Here is an 18,472-nt window from a genome sequence, read left to right as displayed (position 1 = left end):
AGAATAATTTCATTTTGTTGTGGGCAATGGTTTAGAAATATGTATGTAACATGGAAGGAAAAACTGACCACGGATCATTAAATTATTAAACATTTAATGTTTAATATCAATAGTAATGCAGTCAAGAATCGTCATAAAAAACTTGGTATAAATATAACAAATGTACATATATATATATATATATATATATATATATATATATATATATATATATATATATATATATATATATATATATATATATGTGTGTGTGTGTTTAATAAAAAGTATTACAAAAGGGTGATTACGTTCCTACAGGATTTGCAGATTAGTGGTGGGGGATGGGCAATCAAGAGCCCAACCGCCATAAATGGGACTGAAGAACATATGCTCGACAATAATGATGGGAATGTTGGAATGTCCAACTGTCTACTAGAAAAAAATATAAAAGAACACCACTTGAAGTTGAACTTCCAAATTCTTTTTTCACAGATTTCACAGAGGTGTGGCTGTATGACATTATGTTAGCATGGCGTCTCTCAGAGAGGTGAAGACAATTCACTTTTAAGGAAATAAAATGCATCAAACTTCCCACCATACACTATAATAAAACCTCTCTAGCCAACATTTGGAGAGACTTATGAGTATAACATGACAAATGATCCTCCATTTTGACAACTGTAGAACTACACACTGTACTACATTGCATTGCTGATCCTTAACAGTTTGGTTGCTAGGAGATTTTTTTTTTGTTTTTTTTTTTGATGATGATAATGAACTGCAATGCTAAAGACAGCATTGCTATGTTGTTTCCTTACAGATAATGGAACATCTTCGTAGTCAGAAGTTGGACATTTCAAGGTGGATTGTCACAAAGTTTAGAATGAAATTTTTGAGTACATTTTTTTCTTGACGCATTGTTTTTACTGGTAACATTGGACACCTTGTAGTGAACTCAATATGCCTTCATCTAGCTCATGCAATACTGTTGCTAACCACTAATGGCTTTATTAGATAGATGATCATAGCGACCATATGCTTTCTTCTAATGTTTTTGCCTTGTTTATTTTGGTTTGGAGGGACATCGTCCCAGTCCCCTGATGGCGGCCATTTTATGTTTTGGTGGATGGGTCAATAACAGTCTAACATAAAAAATAACGTTCTGCAATTTAAAAAAACTTAAATATTATACACAAATGAAGAAAAGACATGAATGCACTTTTCTTTTATTTTTTAAAATCTTTGATATTACAGCATTTGTTGAATTTGAGTGAAATTTATACTGTATATCTAAAGAAGCATTAGAACATTAGCATTAGCTTTCTTTGCTCAGGCATGTTGTTTAGTTGTAGCTAAACCTTGGTGGTGTTAGCTTTGTTGCAAGCAATGGTGCCCAGCAATGGCAGAAAGACATCTTTGGTGAGGTGCATAACATTAAATGAATAATTCCAATCATGTGGATTGTTGAGGTGATCTGACTTTTTTTCTTTCTTTCTTTTTTTTTTTTTTAATTGATCAGTCTTAGGCCAGAAATCGACAAAAATCTAATATCTGTACTGAATGGGGAACTCAAGCTTTATCTAGAGACCAGAATATCATAGAGCCTTGGTGATGGGCTATTTTTACTGAGGTTAGTGTGCATGCACATAGCAACCATCCAGAGCACCCTAGCAACTGCATAGTAATGTGCTAAAAACAACCACATTGCAATGCTATGGCTTACAGCCTAGTATAATACCAGTGGCTTTTACACAAGCAAACACCAATTACATTTTCTTCAGAAAAACAAACCTCACCTAACCTCACCTCCACCTGGTGGCCATAGGAGAACAGTGAACGTTGGGAAATATGCTTATAAAATGGTAAATATTTGTGCCAAATTTCTGCCCTTTCATTTCCTGCTATGATTATAACTGAATATTGGCATGTAGATGTAATTCAGCCCAGGACTCTTATCAAATGTGAAGTTTGGGGCAGATCGGACATTGCATGTTTAAGCTAGTTTAAAACAAGTAATTTCCTGTTGCCAGCAGGTGGCGGTATGATTATAACTGAAATATCGGCCTTAAGATCTGTTAAGCCAAGGACTCTTATCAAACATGTGAGGTTTAGTGCAGATCAGACATTGCATGTTTAAGCTAATGTGAAACAAGATATTTGAACACTGGCATAATTGGACACTTGCATTTCGATGTGTTCAGGCCAGGACACTTATAAAACGTGACGTTCGAGGTAGACTGGGCAGTGTATGCATGAGTTACAACAACTTCCTGTTTCATAGCATTAATAGCATGCTTTAGCACTTAGTAAGCGTTGCCAGCATGTTTGAGAATATATATATAGTATGTTTAGCACACAATGACATATTTTACAGTGTTGCTAATAGTGTAAAACAAGTTACTTCCTGCTGCCAGTAGGTGTCGTTATAAATATAACCAAATATGAGCTTGTAGATACCTTCAGGGCAGGACTCTAATCAAACTTGTGTAGTTTGAAGTAAGACTGGAAATTGTATGCACGAGTTGCATTAATGTTCTGTTTCATGCATTAATAGCATGCTTTAGCACTTAGCTAAGTGTTGCTAACATGTTTTAATATGTTTCTAGCATGTTGACAGTCTATTTAACACTTGTTGACACTTTTTAATATGTTTCTAAGAGTCCATAACAGAGTTAAACATGTCACTTCCTGTTGCCGGCAGCTGGCACTATGACTATAACTGTATTTGGGCATGAATGTTTGTTCAGAACAGAACACCTATCAAACGTGAAGTTTGTGTCACGCTGTCTAGTCTCTGTTTCCCTGGGTATCCACTAGTGAGCTCACTTCCCCTTAGGCACTAGAATTCCTCTAGTCTGGTCCTGTCTCCAGTTAATTGCACCAGGTGCAGGCAATATATTGTCATTAGCCTCCTTATAAATACCAGTCTTTCCCTGTTGTTTGTATGGAGTCCTTACCCTTCGTGTATGCAGCTTTCTCGTATTCCGAGTTCTCTCATTATCTTCTCGTCCTCAGAGTTCCTTTTCCTTGCCTCTTCCCTACTTGTTTATTTATTTGTTTGTTTGTTTTCGGACTGTCTGTATGGATTTGACCTCTGCTTGTTCGACTACGATTTGGATTACCCTATATTGATATTAAACATCTGCGATTGAATCTCGCTCTCTCCCTGTGTCTCTCTGCTGCACGATTCGTCACAGTTTGGGGCAGATCGGACATTGCTTGCCGAGTTACAGCAACTTAACTATTTCATGGTGAAACATCAAATTTTGTCTTATCTTCACAGTTTAACGTCACAAAGGTGTTATGATGACCCTTACCAAATCTGAAGAAGATCCGTTTAAAAATAAAGGATTTTGTCAATGTACGAGGCATGGAAATGGCAAAAAACTGCACAAAATTTTTACAGGAAATTCAAAATAAAGTAGGTTTTAGATTTTGTACCAAGATACTTTTTTTGTAGGTAATGGTCTGTTACACGTGTGTACGACTATTGAGCCATTTTGCCACACCTAGTTCTGAAACCTATATCAATAATGGGTAAAAATTAATAGCATGAATGCACTGTAAGTCGCTTTGGATAAAGGCGTCTGCTAAATGCATAAATTTAAATTTAATATCAGATGTAAATTTTTGCAAAGTTTTGTGAGGATTGGAGCATGTTTAGGTCCTCAAAAATGCAATTCACTTTGAAGTAGAAGAAGAAGAAGAAACAACCCAAGGCCCTAAATAGAACTAGCACACAAACACATGCACATTACTGGTAGACATCTCTTTTAGATTGGTGGCAGTATCACATATCCTGAATAAATTATCAATAAAACCACAATGACAAATGCAAGCTAACAAAATTATGCTAAAGCTGTCAGTCTTAAAAGGCCATGCGAGCTGTTCTATTAATGGTGAACCTTGATGTGAGCATTGTACAAAGCTTTTTAATATTATTGATGAATCAGGAAATGTGGCTAATTAGTGTGTCTTACAGGTCAGTTACCAACTTCTTTAGTGGTTAGGTAACAAAATTCAACTGCTGATACTTTTTTTTCAATGTTACAATTGTAGTATGCATAAATAGATTATTTAAACAAGTTTCCCTATTTATCACCCCTTACCCCAAACTCACACCACTGGTTGAGTTATTGTTGCTGTGCAACACCACTCAAACAGACTGAAATTTCCTTTGGCGTCTCTTGTGGCACTGAAATACACACTGCAGCTTAAAGTGCCATATTCACAAAAAGAGAAGCATGTTCATAGATTTTCATCCATTTAAGACTATGACTAACATATTAAAAATCCATAATTCATATATAAGATCTGCTGTTTTCAGCATTTTGAATAAGATTTTATTGTCAATTTCAACACAAAACCCTCAAAAAAAGAAAAAGAAAAAAAAAGCAAATATATTTATATAATCCTGTTATAATTTATTCAGGTTTTTGCATTTAAAAGAGAGAAGCACCAAAAGTAACTTAATATTCACATAAATATTCCATTAGAATAATCAATTAAATTAATTCCCATAATAAAACAAAAGGTCCTTCCAATGAAATGTTATACAAAGACACAATGTATAATGAAACTCTTGTTTTTCATGTGTAGGTCAAATTCATTACACACGTGAGTGAACTCTTTCAATTTCATATGGGTTTTCAAAACATTCAATGGATGCTCTCAGCTTCAAATACGCTAACCTGAGTCTAAAACGCATTTGAGCCTAACATGAATTTTAAATGGGACATTAACTCTGGTCTAGAACTGGTCTAGAAGCTGATCATAAAAGGTATTGTTTTGCTTAAAGCTTTAGGCCACAAAACATTGAGCAATATGCAAATTACATAAATGTATGTATCTCAAAGGGGGAAAATATTACTGTATCAATAATAGTGCAGATACCACAATCATGCAACCCATTTACATTTTATGGGCTCACTCACAAGACAAAATATCTGCAGAAATACTATAAATACAACTCAATACTGTATATTTAACACTGATGAAATATATATAAAAAGTTTCTGATTTAAAGGTTGCATAAATAGATTTGACAATTAAGAAAGAAATTTGGGTCACTCTTTCCTAGTATATGATATAGTACTTTTAGAAATTGTTGAGGTTCTTTTTATCCATAAACATCTGAAGACACATAAAACATCATAGGACTAGTCCACCCAAATATATACAGCAGAAAACATTTTCATTGTGTTCATTATTGGTTAGTCTGAACCAGGATCTGCAGTGGAGATGTGGTGAATTGAAGTAATTTTGGAATTACCCTAATTACGAGTTCATAAAAAATCGCTCAAATCTTTGTTAAACTCGTAGTTGCTCAAGTTGCTCTGAATATTAACAATAGATATGGTTAATATTCAGATGCAGCATAAATCAGTCCTCGACCTTCTGCGTAACTCTACAAACTGTCCAATAATGTTCTACCGTATTCTCATTGGCGCGTTCACTTATTTGATGCACCCGCGTGTTGCGAATCGAGAAGCCTTGCTTGGAGATGTACTCTACCAGATGCACCTGAAGGGAAACCTCTTGGTGGTAGTCACGTGGTCCAAAGGTAAGTCTCTGGTGTCCATCATGTGTTTATTCCATCTGGTGAAGTTGTTGGAGATGCCTTCCAGTAGTGCATGAACTTTGGTGGTGACGGTGAGTTGAGTGATAATGACCGCCACCGGGTTTGAGTACTTGGACAGCTTACGAGTACTTGAAAGTTCAACCACTTGTTCAAAAGTGTCCAGTGGATAAAGGGGTTTGGTTTCTCCTAAACATTGGATCAGGGGCTCTATCTGATAGAAGTTTGCTTCCTTCTGAAGGAGCTCTGTTTCTTGAAGGTTACATGGTAGTGTCAGTTTCGAGGTACGTAAAAGTTCAATATGTAACGGAATAGAGGACCACCTCGATCTATAAAATAGTTGCCCTGGGCGTTTCGTGCAGTGAGAAAGTCTCCACGAAACATGGCGCCCAACATAGAGTCTGGATAACGCTGGAGGGTGGAATGCAACATTTAGCATAATGTCCACCATCTACAACAAACAAGAACATAACAATAAACATGCATTTTGTTCCTGCTGAGAATGAGAAGATACTTGATACAGAAAAAACTGCCATGCAGGCCCATGGATATGGTGCTGTTCTAGGTGGTGAACCATCAAACCAATGTTGTTCTCCAGAAGTACTTCAATCAGCTTGGTTTTTCTTGTAAACTGGTTCACCAAGAAAGACTTTCTTGGGTCCATCCTTGAAAACAACATTTGCTGCTTTCAGTAGCTTTGACAATACCCTTAGGAACATAGGTTTCTATGGGAAACTGAGCTTCAGGAAGTATAGATTGTATGGTTTAAACCACCACATGAAATGTTTTCAATTCAACCCTGTTATTCATAAAATCTTGGTCTCAGAGAAAATGGACCAGTGAGAAAAGACAAAATGGCTAATCCTCAATGCATGTTTTCTTTTCCTTTTTGAGTCACTGGAGGTCCTGTTCTTAAAGTGGCAAGCATCCATTTAGTAATGACCTAGCAACTACCCAGAACAACCTAGCAACTTCCTTACAACAGCTTAGCGTCCAGCTTGACCAACATTTAGGGAAACTGTATCCATCATCTACAACCAAGAAGAACATAAATAGTTGATGATCAAAGCATTAAAGATGCATTTTGTGCCTGCTGAGATTGTCAAGATGGTACTTGCACTGATATGAAAGACCAGTTTAGACCATTTGGTGCTGTTCTAGTTGATGGACCATCAAAACCAAGCTGTTCCCAGCTAAACTTCAACCAGATTGGTTCTTCTGTAAAAGCTGTTTGACAATGAAAGCCTTGAAATAAACATATGCTGCTTTCAGCTGCATTGCCAATACCCTAAGGAATACTGGTTTCTATGGAAAATATAGTATGGTAAACTGAGCTTCACACCAGTAGTATGGTAAAAACCACATGAGATGTTTTAGAATTTAACCTTCTTCTCCAAAAAGCTTGCAAATTGGACAAATTGGACCACTAGGTTTAAAGGTGCAGTATGTAACATTGACAACTAGTGGTTGAAATGGTTACTGCAGTCCAAATTCAAAATGTTGTCTAGAATTGTTTCTCCCACCCCCTCCTCCTCAGACTCGAACCTCATATGAGTTGTCAAACTGAGGGCACACAACAGGAATGACCCCAATTGACAAAATTAGATACAGCTCCTTTAAAGGAGACGGCGCACTGGACGAGAAGCGCAGTGGATATAATCACCAAACAGGAAAACTAAACAGTTCATCAAACAGTTCATCTCATCACCAAACAGGAAAAAATTAACTTCAAGGGTCAATAAAATTGCATTGATCAAATATGGTGTTTGACAAAACAGAGCTAACAGAAACATAAAGAACATAACTCTCTATATAAAGCGCAAAGACTTTATTCAAGCCACAGAAAGCCAAACGTTTTGCTGAAAAACGCACAATTCACAATCAGCTGGAGAAGAAGACATTATATACATTAACAATCATTCTGGACAAATATAATGTGATTTTATGAAAAATTATGTAAGTGGCGCTCTGCGGCATGGCGGGATTTTGTACAGTGTCCCGAGTCCTAGTTGGGCGCCGATGTGCGCACACTCATAGAAAACAATGTGTTTGAATTTTAAAGGCTTGGCATGATATGACGGGGCACTGCGCTTCTCGTCCAGTGTGGGACAGCCTTAAGACAAAATGGCTGACCTTTCAAGCAACTGTTTCACGAGAGCGCCCTCTGGCCTTCGGATGGAGGTTTACTGCTGGTCACAGAACCATGGTTCACTGAAAGATTTGCATAAGAATCGCAGCTTCTGTCTTATTGCGATTTCATTTAAATTAATCATGCAGCCCGAATAGAAAGCATCCAAACTGAATATTAGCACTGGAATAGGGTTTCCCAAACTGAAAATAAGGCAAAAACCTATTCAAAAATAAAAACAAACAAATAAATAAATAAATGTTTGTTCTTAATGTTTTACTTATTTGTTTTTGTAAACGAATATGTGTTTGTTTTGGTTAATGTGAACATGAACAGCAAATTTTTTGTTAAATTAAAATAAAACAACACATTATTATTTTAGATCAAAAGGGTCAGCTGACAAAAATATTTGGGAATTCTTGCACTAGAATATCATAAAAACATGGGAGTTGACTCTTTTTACATGGAAGTGGGGAGTGATTATTAAATAATATCCTAGCAACACCTTAGCAACCACCCGAAACAAACAACATGTATTTTTTTATTTTTTATTTTTTTGGTACAGTAAACAATGCTGACACTGTTTTGGGTTCCGTGTCGCTGCTTTATATTTACCATGTGTGTCCAGTCTCCATTCTCCATGTGGCCAATTGTTCCTCTTCGATGATGCGATGAATGACGCTCTCTGCAGCCTTTATGGGTTATAAACACTACACCTGCAGTAAACTAAAGAAGTATTCAAAACTCTTCACAGTTTAGACAGCATGCTCAAGGGTAGTAGTGATGAATCAGATTAATGTGAAATGAATGACGCATTTGAAGGGTGTCCCTGCAATTTTTGTAACATCTCAAAAACAAGAAGAAATGTAAACGTAACTAGCTACGAAAAGCAGCAACCTATCGATATTGATGAAATGACTGACAATGACATAAGATGCTGCAGCACGCGCATCATTTATAGCGGCTGCAATATCATATAGAATGACAAAAAAAATGCATAATCAACAATAAATCGCATAATATGAATAAAACCAGATTACTTATATTACTTCGTTGCAAATATGCTGAAAGCTGAAATGACTCGCCCACGAAACAAACCCCGCCCCTTAAGCGAATCTCCGCCCGTCTTTATTGCCGTGTTTATCCAAAATACTTAAATCGGCAAACCTTTTACTTGTAATCTAATGCTGACAAGTGTACTTGTATTTATAAGTATTTCTTTTGTCAGAGTTGTTCTTTTTTTTAAACGAACAGATTTCAACATTTTCTGTTATTTATTTTTTTTTAGTTATCATTTATTTCTACCTTATTTATGCTTTTAAATGCCCTTTTTAGAATACTTTTATAGTAATATTTTATATTCTGATATTTATCGTTAAGCATCAGACTAAACAATCTGTTTGTTTTTTTACTTTTACTATTATTTATATGCATTTTTAATTTCCAAGTAGCCAATATATAGCTGTACAAAAAATGTGAAAATAAAATGTAAATTAATTTTGGTGTTACATCCACCCGATCATAATTTTACAAAGCTCTCCTAAATGGCTATGCCTAAAACTTTATTGCTTAAATACTGCAATTTTTTTTTTTATATTAATAATCAGATTAAAGAAGTCAGAACTCCTATAACCCATTGTGATAAAAGTTTATTACTTTAGCTTACAGTAGAATTTACACATAATACACATGGTAGGTTGTTTATAGCCATAATGAATGTCACCGTTATGACAAAATGAGAAAATGACTTTAAAATAGTGCCAATGAAGAAAGGGTCATGTAACAGAAGATCTGTATAAGATGAAAGAGCACGTCCTATTCCCCAAACACTGAGGCAGAAACAGGAGAGAACATGTCGTATTTAATATTTAATGTGGCCTGATAGGGAAATCTATTATGTTAAACATTCAAAGTCTTTTTGACGGTGTAGATGATGTCCTTGATTTGTGGTACGCTGTTGTCCTCCAAAATCTTGGCGTATGGCATAGGAATATCTACACCCGTGACTCGGACAGCAGGGGCGTCAAGGAAATTGAAAGCGGGACCTTGAATTAAAAAACAAGAATTAATAAATATGCTTATGACAAACTCCCTAATATTATCCAGAGAACATACGATTTCGTATAAAATGAATCATCCAACATAATGAGGTCATGAGACTGAAATACAGCATACTGCAGTTTCAATCCGTCTCAATCTCAAAGATCCCACGTTTTGGACCTGGTTCTTTCTCACAGCTTTTTTTCTATTACTGATGTTCTTGATCCTTTTATCAGATGCCTGTTCGACAACTGACTCGTTCCTTTTCTTCTCACTTTTGTGATGACTTCATAAACTCCTTTAACGAGATGTGCTTGTCTCTGTCCTTCGAGTCATCTTTACCTGACTTGGAAGCTGATCAGTATCGCAATCTGTTAAATAATGCCTGCTCAGAGGTTTTGAATACCAAGTCAAAACCTAAAACTCAACCATGGCTCAATGATAACATCCGCTCTGAGGCAAACTTGTAGAAGAGCTGAACGAAAATTAAAAAAGAAGTTAAATAAAAAGCCAGCATCCATCAATTATTAACTTGTATTATTTTTTCGATATTAACCTTAAATTGATTGCTGTCACTTTTTTACTTTATGATGGACAATATTTTCCTGAACTGATTAAATGTACACGTCTCTATTTACGTTGAATTCTTACTTGTGATCAATACATTAAGTTATTATTCCAAGACACTGTATGATTGCAGCTATTCGAATGAAATCAGCATCAACAAACTCCATCTGTCCAAATCATAAATAATGTTATTAGATTAATGTTTGACTTTTTTTGACATACAAATACGAAATGTTGGAAAAATTCAATGATACTTTTAGATATGTAATTAAACCACCAGTAGGTAGTAGCAAGTCACTGTCTTAATGAGTGAACCATTGTTTCACAACCAACCGATTAATTCAAACGGCTGTTTCATTCATTAAATAAAGCAAGTAACTGTTTTTATAAATGGCTTCCTGAATCATTGACTCGTTCAAAAATGAATCATTTAGTAATGAAAGACTGTTGGATGTTGCTCGCAGATGCCGCCTTCCTCAATTTCCTGTCTTCTTGTCCTGTCTACCCCCTTGTAATATTGTATGTATGGACAGGTTGATGGCTAATTTCGCTGGTACTTGTGACTTGATTTCTCCACGAGCCTCAACTGACGCAGCCTTGATACTGTAAATACATTATCCGTTATTAGTTGCCGTTTAAACTGAAAGCAATTAAATTCTCACCAAAGTTTCGGTGCTGCCCTAGTTATTGTTTGTTATTCAAATTTTGATCAGGTTACTTGTCCAGTCGGGCAAATTAAATTCTGTTTCACATGCCCCACTTTTTTGTGCAACGTTGGCCTCATACATCATCCTCCCGGAGCTGCTTCAGTGTACAACTGTTGATGCAAGCTGTGTGAGAAATTTTTTTAATGGATGGGCACTTTTTATTTCACTTCCTTTGGACCGATTCACTGCAACACCTGCTGAGTATCATGAAACGGCTTGAAAGATCAAAAGACAATTTTTTTTTAAATAACTCTGACTGGATTCGTCTGAAAGAAGAAAGTCATATACACCTTGGTCTCATTCAAGCTGAAGGTCTGTAATTCATGGCAGCTTTCATTGGCCAAGGCTCACCCATGAGGCTGTTTGACCGACATGTCCAACAAACAAGTTCAACCAACCACGGTTTGTTTCGTTCATCGTCATGTTTCGAAGCGAGGAAGGTCGCCACAATAACTATAGGACTGGTGTGTAAAACTCTCAAGAAATATTTGAAAGATTCTATGCCGCAAACTTTAAATTTTTCACATACATATTAAGACTTAATACTTAAGTATTTGGCACTGTGACGAACATCATAACAAATACACAAATCTGATTGGCAATTTTAAATTATTAAATAGGTTTTAGAAAGTAGGGCAGCTAGTTTATTTGTGGTGTTTCAAAAGTAAGGAATTAATTTTCTTTAGTTTAGCGCCATCTGCTGTCAGAGAGTGAATGTGCTTTCATTCAGCGCGTCTCTCACGTGCTCCTCCATGTGCTTCTCATGCCTGCTTGTTTACATCAGAGCGCATCTTTCAAACAGCATACAGCAGTTGTGCCTTTTGACCAGTTGATGGGAATGGTATTCTTAAAATGCATTCCAAATACGGAATCATTTATAATATATAATTATTCACGGTATTTAGAAGTGCCCATGATAACAATATCGTGCATATTCATTACCGTGATATATCGCATTACCGAATACCTGCACATATGTCCCATATGCATATATCTAGTCCCATATGCATCAGACGTTTAGCCAATGGTCCATGGGCATGACGACTGAGACTATATACACCAAGGATGACTTGAGGGCAAGTAATTAATGGCCTAATTAACATTTTTGGTGAACTAACCCTTTAAAGACTGTGCCGATCTGATATAGTTTGAAAGGCTGTTCCACAGGCTTTAACCCTGATCTGGGGACAGAGACGAGTCTTTGATCACCAGACCTCAGATTTTGTGTAGGATAGTAGCATCAAGTGAAGGTTTCTTAAGAAGAGGTGTTACAGTAGCTTCTTTATCAGGGATAGTCTCTGAAACTAAACAATTACTCAGAAAAGACGCCAAACTAGATCCAATCAAATCAAAAATTTGTTTTAAAATACATAGAGCTGCTTCCGTTTAAAACGGTGAACGCAAGCTAGATCGAAGTAATTATTAAGTTTTGAACAAGGATATTATTCTTACAAAAACGCATCGATTTTGCTATAGGAGGCCTTTGTTCAACAAGTTTACTCATTTGTATTTTTGGTGTAAAACACAGCACATTTCATTTCATTCATCATCCAGTGGGCTTGTTCCTGTTGGTGCAGTCAATCTGTCAAAATGATTGTACATCAAGTCTGAAGGAGGATGGGCCGGGTGAAAAAAAACCCTCTCCAATATTTTGAATTTGGACTGCAATACCTAGTTCAAGCACTTGGTGAGCATTTTTGCAATATTCTTTCATTAAAAATCATGTCATAAACTAAACAGATAAAAAAAATCTTTACCTTCCATGATCTCGGCAAGAATCTCAGCCCCAACTCCAAAATGAGGCCAGCCGCCCTCGACAGTGATCAGATGATTTGTTTTCATTACACTCGTTTCAATGGCTTCCGTGTCCATAGGCCGGATTGAGCGCAAGTTGATCACCTACAGAACAAAAATACAAAATATCACATTTTAAGCCGAACTGAAAATGGCACTTAAACCAACTACACCATGAAAAAAGGTGTCATACCTCACACTCGATCCCTTCCTTGGCCAAAACAACAGCAGCATCGAGACACAGACTGACCATTCGGGAGTGAGACACCAGAGTGACGTGACTTCCTACATCAGACCAACAATATTAATACGCAGAGATCAATTCAGTCGCAAACAATGGCTGGCACTTAATTGTCGCTCAATTAATACAATCAAAATAGCAGTTATAGATTTTTTTTATAGGCTAGAAAAAGATGAATAATATTAAATACATAATAAAAATATATAAAAAGTTAGATTTTTTAAATGCATAAATTCTAACTAAATATACATGAATAAATATTTTTCATTTATAATATTACCCACCCTGTCTTTCAATCTTAGCTTTTCCGATTGGGATGAGGAAGTCTTTTGACTGAGACTCTTCAGACATTTCAAATGGCACACCGTACATCAGCTCATTCTCCAAAAAAACCACTGAAAGAGACACGACAACAGTCAGAGCCACCTTCACTTCCTGTGAACATCAGCTTCACGCGGTGAGGAACTCACCGGGGTTGTCGTCACGGATGGCTGATTTCAGAAGGCCCCTAGCGTCCTCGGCGTTCCATGGACTGACCACCTTCAGTCCGGGACAGTGACCGTACCAAGCGGCAAAGCACTGGGAATGCTGAGCCGCCACTCCGGCCGAAGCGCCGTTGGGTCCACGAAACACAATGGGGACGGGCTGCAGGCCGGCAGACATGTAGTAGGTCTTGGCGGCGGAGTTGATGACCTGATCGATGGCTTGCATGGAGAAGTTGAAGGTCATGAACTCACAAATGGGCCTCAAACCAGCCTGAAAGAGGACGCGATTGGATTAGTTTGGGAACATGACGGAGTTTCACATTCTTCTATCAACATTACAGGAAAAACTCACCATGGCAGCACCAACAGCAATGCCAGCAAATCCCATCTGTATGAACAAATCAGGAAATTCTATTAAACATAACAATCAAGAACATACATAGATGAGTTCTGGACCAGTTTATCATCATTCCCACCTCTGTAATTGGTGTGTCCATGATGCGTTTGTCTCCATACTTCTTCCAAAGACCTCTGCTAACCTGCAACCCAATACAAGTAACTTTAAAAGATGGTGTGGCATTATTTACAACTGACTTATAATAAAAATCTTTGCATCAGACCTTGTATGCGCCGTCATACTGTGCGACTTCCTCTCCGAGAAGGAAAACCCGTTCATCCCTCTCCATCTCCTCATCCAAGGCCTGGTTGAGGGCATCTCGGACTGTCACCTGCAATAAAATGCAATAATTATACATATATAAGACGATAAAACATGGTACTCTGAATATAAAATGTTACTGAATAATTATCATGTTCATATACTAATGAGATTTACATGGTACTTCAATATACTGTGAATGTCTCAGAAACATAGTAACAAAAAGGTATCATTATAAAATTCCATATAAACCATAATATACTAATATGTATATGCCGAATACATATGAAGATTATCATTATAGATGGTAAAAACTATGCCATCCAAGGGCAAGCTTTTTTTTCCAATCCAACTCTCTAGGGTACGGTGCCCGTAAGGTGACTTGTTCGGTTTACTTAGTTTTGTCGTGGCCAAGAAATAATAACTTGTGGGAACGTGATAAAATGTTGTGGCCACGAGATATAAAATTGTGGGAACATCATATTAACTCATGGGAACGTCATATGTAGTGCCCATGAGATAATTTTGTCGAGGTAACAGCATCCTTATGTCGCGCTCCTAGCAAGGGGATTATCAGAGATATTTTATTTTGAATTATTTATTTTATAAAAAAATAAAATAAATAGTGTGTGCTATTTTAAGAGTATTGCAGAGATACAGCCTAAAGTGTCATTTTGGCATCATGCCTTAAATTCGTTGCTGTGGTATGCTTAAATGTTTATATCTATTCACACGAAATCCCAAAAATTTTCAGCACAGTCTGAAGATCATCTGACTATTTTGGTAAAAATAGGACCAACGGTTGGAGTTAAAAGTAGGTTTTCAACATAAATCAAAATGGCGGACAGGAAGTTCATCTTAATCTGGCATATGTTGTCAGCATAAGCCATGGAATATTTTGAAACCAGTTTCAATAACTGCAATAGGCTAATGCAATCAAAAGTTATTATCATTTTTGTAAATTGAATTACTAAAGGTTAATTACTCTTGACCAATAGGTGGCGCTGTTAGCATTTTAATGTGACATGGTCAGTGTGAGGTGGCAATGACACATGCAAAGTTTGGTGCAAATATGTCAAAGCTTTGCAGAAATATAGCCTAAAATTTTTAGTGGTGCTGTATGAAAACGTTTTTTTGGCAATCGACACGAAATGCATAACTTTTTGTCAGCACAGTCTGAAGATGATCAGACTCGATTTAGTTGAAAATCAGTTGAGGAGGAGTTAGAAAAAGTAGGATTTTACCATAAATCAAAAATGGCGGAGAGGGAGTTCAGATTTCTTACAAAAAAAAACTTATATGTCTGTTGTCGGCACGACCCAAGAAATATTTTGAGACCAGTTTAATTACAATAGCCTAATGAAATCAAAAGTTATTAGCATTGTTGGAAATTTTTTTATTTCACAATTAAAGGTTAATGAATGGTTTATTACTCTTTGCCAATAGGTGGCACTGTTACCAAATTTATGTGCCATGGTCAGTGTGAGGCGGCAATGACACATGCAAAGTTTGGTGTAAATATGTCAAACCATTGCAGAGATACAGCCCTCAGATATAGTTTGGCATCTTTCCAGCAAATTCGTTAATGCGCTAAACAAAAACAGTTTTGTGTATCGACACAAAATCCATAACTTTTTGCCAGCTTGGTCTGAAGATGATCAGAGCCAAATTTGTTGAAAATTGGACCAACGATCTAGGAGGAGTATGAAAAATAGATTGTCAACATGAATCAAAATAGTGGACAGGAAGTTCAGCCAATATTGGTAAAATTGGTATCTGTGTTCTCGTCATGATCCAAGAAATCTATCAACATCAGTCCGATTACAATAGGTGGTGCTGCCCCCAAACCTTTTGAGTACCATGAGGGTATGGAGCCAAAGATTTCTGTAATTAGTTTAGTAAAGATACGCAAATGCATTCGTAAAAATACAGCATTTTAGAGTATAATGCAAAATAGCCGATGTCCAAAATGGCTGACGTTGGAAAACTTGGTATCATTCAATTCAGCTTGATGCACCGAATCTAACAAGTTTTGGCTAAAGCATTCAGAAGTTATAAGCAAAAATATGCATTTCAGGGGGCACAGTGCCGAAACACTGCAGGTAGTCTCAGGTCATGCTTCAATAGGCCAAACTAGGGCTTCAAGATATTGGGAAAAAATTACATTGCGATATTATATTTTAATGCGATATATATTGCAATATGAAATCTAATATAATTTTTTCTTACAAACAAAAAATGAGGTGATCACACTTACATTCTCATTTTAATTTGATTTCAACAACAACACCATCGTGTCAATTGATTAATATGCGCGAGGGAGAGAGAGCAAGACAGCGCTCGTGTTGTTTGAAGACACTGAGCGTGCGGCCGGGGCTCGCTCGCTCTCTCTCTCTGTCTCTCTCTCGCGCTCTTTCTCTCTCTCACGTTCACTCGCTCTCTCTAGGACGAGTTCAAAAAAGTAGTTTTTACAAACAATTGAAAATAACGAAAAAACTAAACCTCACGATTTTTTTATTTTGGTGTCCTTTTGACTCTCATGAGCCAAGGTATCAGAAGAAAAAATAATTTTAATTTTGTGGTTCACGGTTCATAAGTTATTAGCATAACATTTTTGAAAGTTTAGACAAGTGGAGGCACTAGAGAGTTTGAGTTAGAGACTTCAAATTTGCTATGGTCAATTTTCTCACAGTCTTCTATCAGTGCGCAAATTTCACAACTTTCCCACAAGCGGTTCTATGGGCTGCCATAGACTTGCTGCCAAAAAACAACAACACACTAACGGATACTATACCAAATTTCTATTTTTTCCACTTTCAACCTTTTTTTCTTTCTTTTTAAGATCTTTCTAAAAAGATGAGACAACTAAACAACAATTTATTAGAGGCTCTGACAAAATGTTTCCTTGCTTAAGGCCCCGTCCACACTGAGACGCATTTCTGTGAATACGCACAATTTTTTTTTTATCGGATGGGCATTTAACGTTTATCCCAGTACTTCCGTTATCTAAATGTATTCTAACACTTAAACAATAAATCTTGTAGCTCTCATGTAAACACAGCAAACTGTTTTGCCAATATTATTGTCATGGTCTCGCGAGGACCAGTCAGACCAGTCGAGATCTCAATACATTCCTAATAGCTTTACCAAGTTACATATGGAAAAAAAAATTGTCATTACCATTGAAGATTCCAAAAGATTGTCAATTAAAAGATGGTAAATGTCTAATGTACCAAAGTTTTACCATGTTACATATGGAAAAAATTATGGCATTACCACTGAATATTACCAAAGATTGTCAACTAAACATGGTGAATGTCTAATGTACCAAAGTTTTACCATGTTCCATATTAAAACATGACTTTATCATGGTAAACGTGGGATTATCATGGACTATTACCAAAGAAAGTAAACGCTCATAATACCAAAGTATTACCAGAGTAACGTTACACACACAAATCTTGATATTACCACGCTGTTTTTGTTAGCACTCTTGACATGTATCGTTACTGTGCGTTCGGTTCGACAGACCAAACATAATATTAATGAACAGATTCACAGTTGTTTTCTGAAGGATTGGTGTTTATTCGCTGAAGATGAGAGCAGCTGCATCACTGACCTGAACCGCAGCCGGCGGCGTCCCGTGAAACTCCCGCCGCAAAACCGCTGCAACGGCATTCTGAGAGACACAAACACATCCAAATCAGTCTCAACGCTTTCATCTTATTATCATGGGCGTAATATGTTGCTAATATATGAATATATCATATTTCCACACAAATACCTTCCCCGAGCGCAGGAGTAACCTCAGAGACGCCATGTTTCACTGTCCTCTGTCTGGAAGCGGGGCTGTCATCCTAGCGGTTTCGACCAATCAGAGGGCGCGTTGTGAAATCAGAACAGGAAACACAGTGGCAGCGGCCAATCAGCGCAGCCGAATCATGACAGAGCGGAAGCTGCCTTTACTGTCATTGGGTTCCGGTCCAAGGGCAAGGAAAAAATCTTTTTATAGAAAACAAAATAAATCAATGATTTCTAAACAAATTGCTTCACTATTTAAAAAAGGATAAACGTGACGCAATATTCATTACTGTTAAAACATTGGGCGTGTTAAAAATTGACTAAACTAGTTTTAATCGATGTCCAAAAATATGCCATAATAGAGGGTTAAGAAGGTCAAACTAAAAGTCAAAAATATTTTATTAAAAAAACATCAGTTTTTAATATTTAGTATCAGTTAAAATGAATATGAATATAAGTAGTATAGTATATAGTAGTATATATAAACTACTATA

General features: G+C 36.7%; 1 protein-coding gene and 1 pseudogene across 1 annotated transcript; both read right to left on the bottom strand.

The window, feature by feature from the left end:
- Positions 1 to 5,314: 5,314 nt before the first annotated feature.
- Positions 5,315 to 8,327, bottom strand: LOC113064529 (BTB/POZ domain-containing protein KCTD6-like; annotated as a pseudogene).
- Positions 8,328 to 9,316: 989 nt separating this feature from the next.
- Positions 9,317 to 18,087, bottom strand: pdhb (pyruvate dehydrogenase E1 subunit beta). The gene is made up of 10 exons (XM_026235583.1): positions 17,962 to 18,087; positions 17,797 to 17,856; positions 14,140 to 14,247; positions 13,996 to 14,058; positions 13,872 to 13,907; positions 13,505 to 13,790; positions 13,319 to 13,429; positions 12,987 to 13,078; positions 12,757 to 12,898; positions 9,317 to 9,730 (listed from the first exon to the last, which is right to left on the bottom strand). The coding sequence occupies exons 1-10, from the start codon at positions 17,995 to 17,997 to the stop codon at positions 9,585 to 9,587; spliced, it is 1,080 nt and encodes a 359-aa protein (XP_026091368.1). The 5' UTR covers positions 17,998 to 18,087; the 3' UTR covers positions 9,317 to 9,584.
- Positions 18,088 to 18,472: the final 385 nt, after the last annotated feature.

This window comes from Carassius auratus, chromosome 47, assembly GCF_003368295.1.
Source record: "Carassius auratus strain Wakin chromosome 47, ASM336829v1, whole genome shotgun sequence".
NCBI classification, from domain to species: Eukaryota; Metazoa; Chordata; class Actinopteri; order Cypriniformes; family Cyprinidae; genus Carassius; species Carassius auratus.
Note: the sequence above shows the minus strand (reverse complement) of the source record. Positions and strands in the feature narration are given on the sequence as shown.

Bases quoted from the DNA above. Each gene is read 5' to 3' on its own strand.
- pdhb (XM_026235583.1), bottom strand. From the start codon at position 17,997: ATGGCGTCTCTGAGGTTACTCCTGCGCTCGGGGAAG. The intron at 14,248-17,796 runs GTCAGTGATGCA...ATTTTATTGCAG, and splicing joins CGCCGCCGGCTGCGGTTCAG to GTGACAGTCCGAGATGCCCT. The intron at 9,731-12,756 runs GTAAAGATTTTT...TTTTAATTCAAG, and splicing joins TCTTGCCGAGATCATGGAAG to GTCCCGCTTTCAATTTCCTT.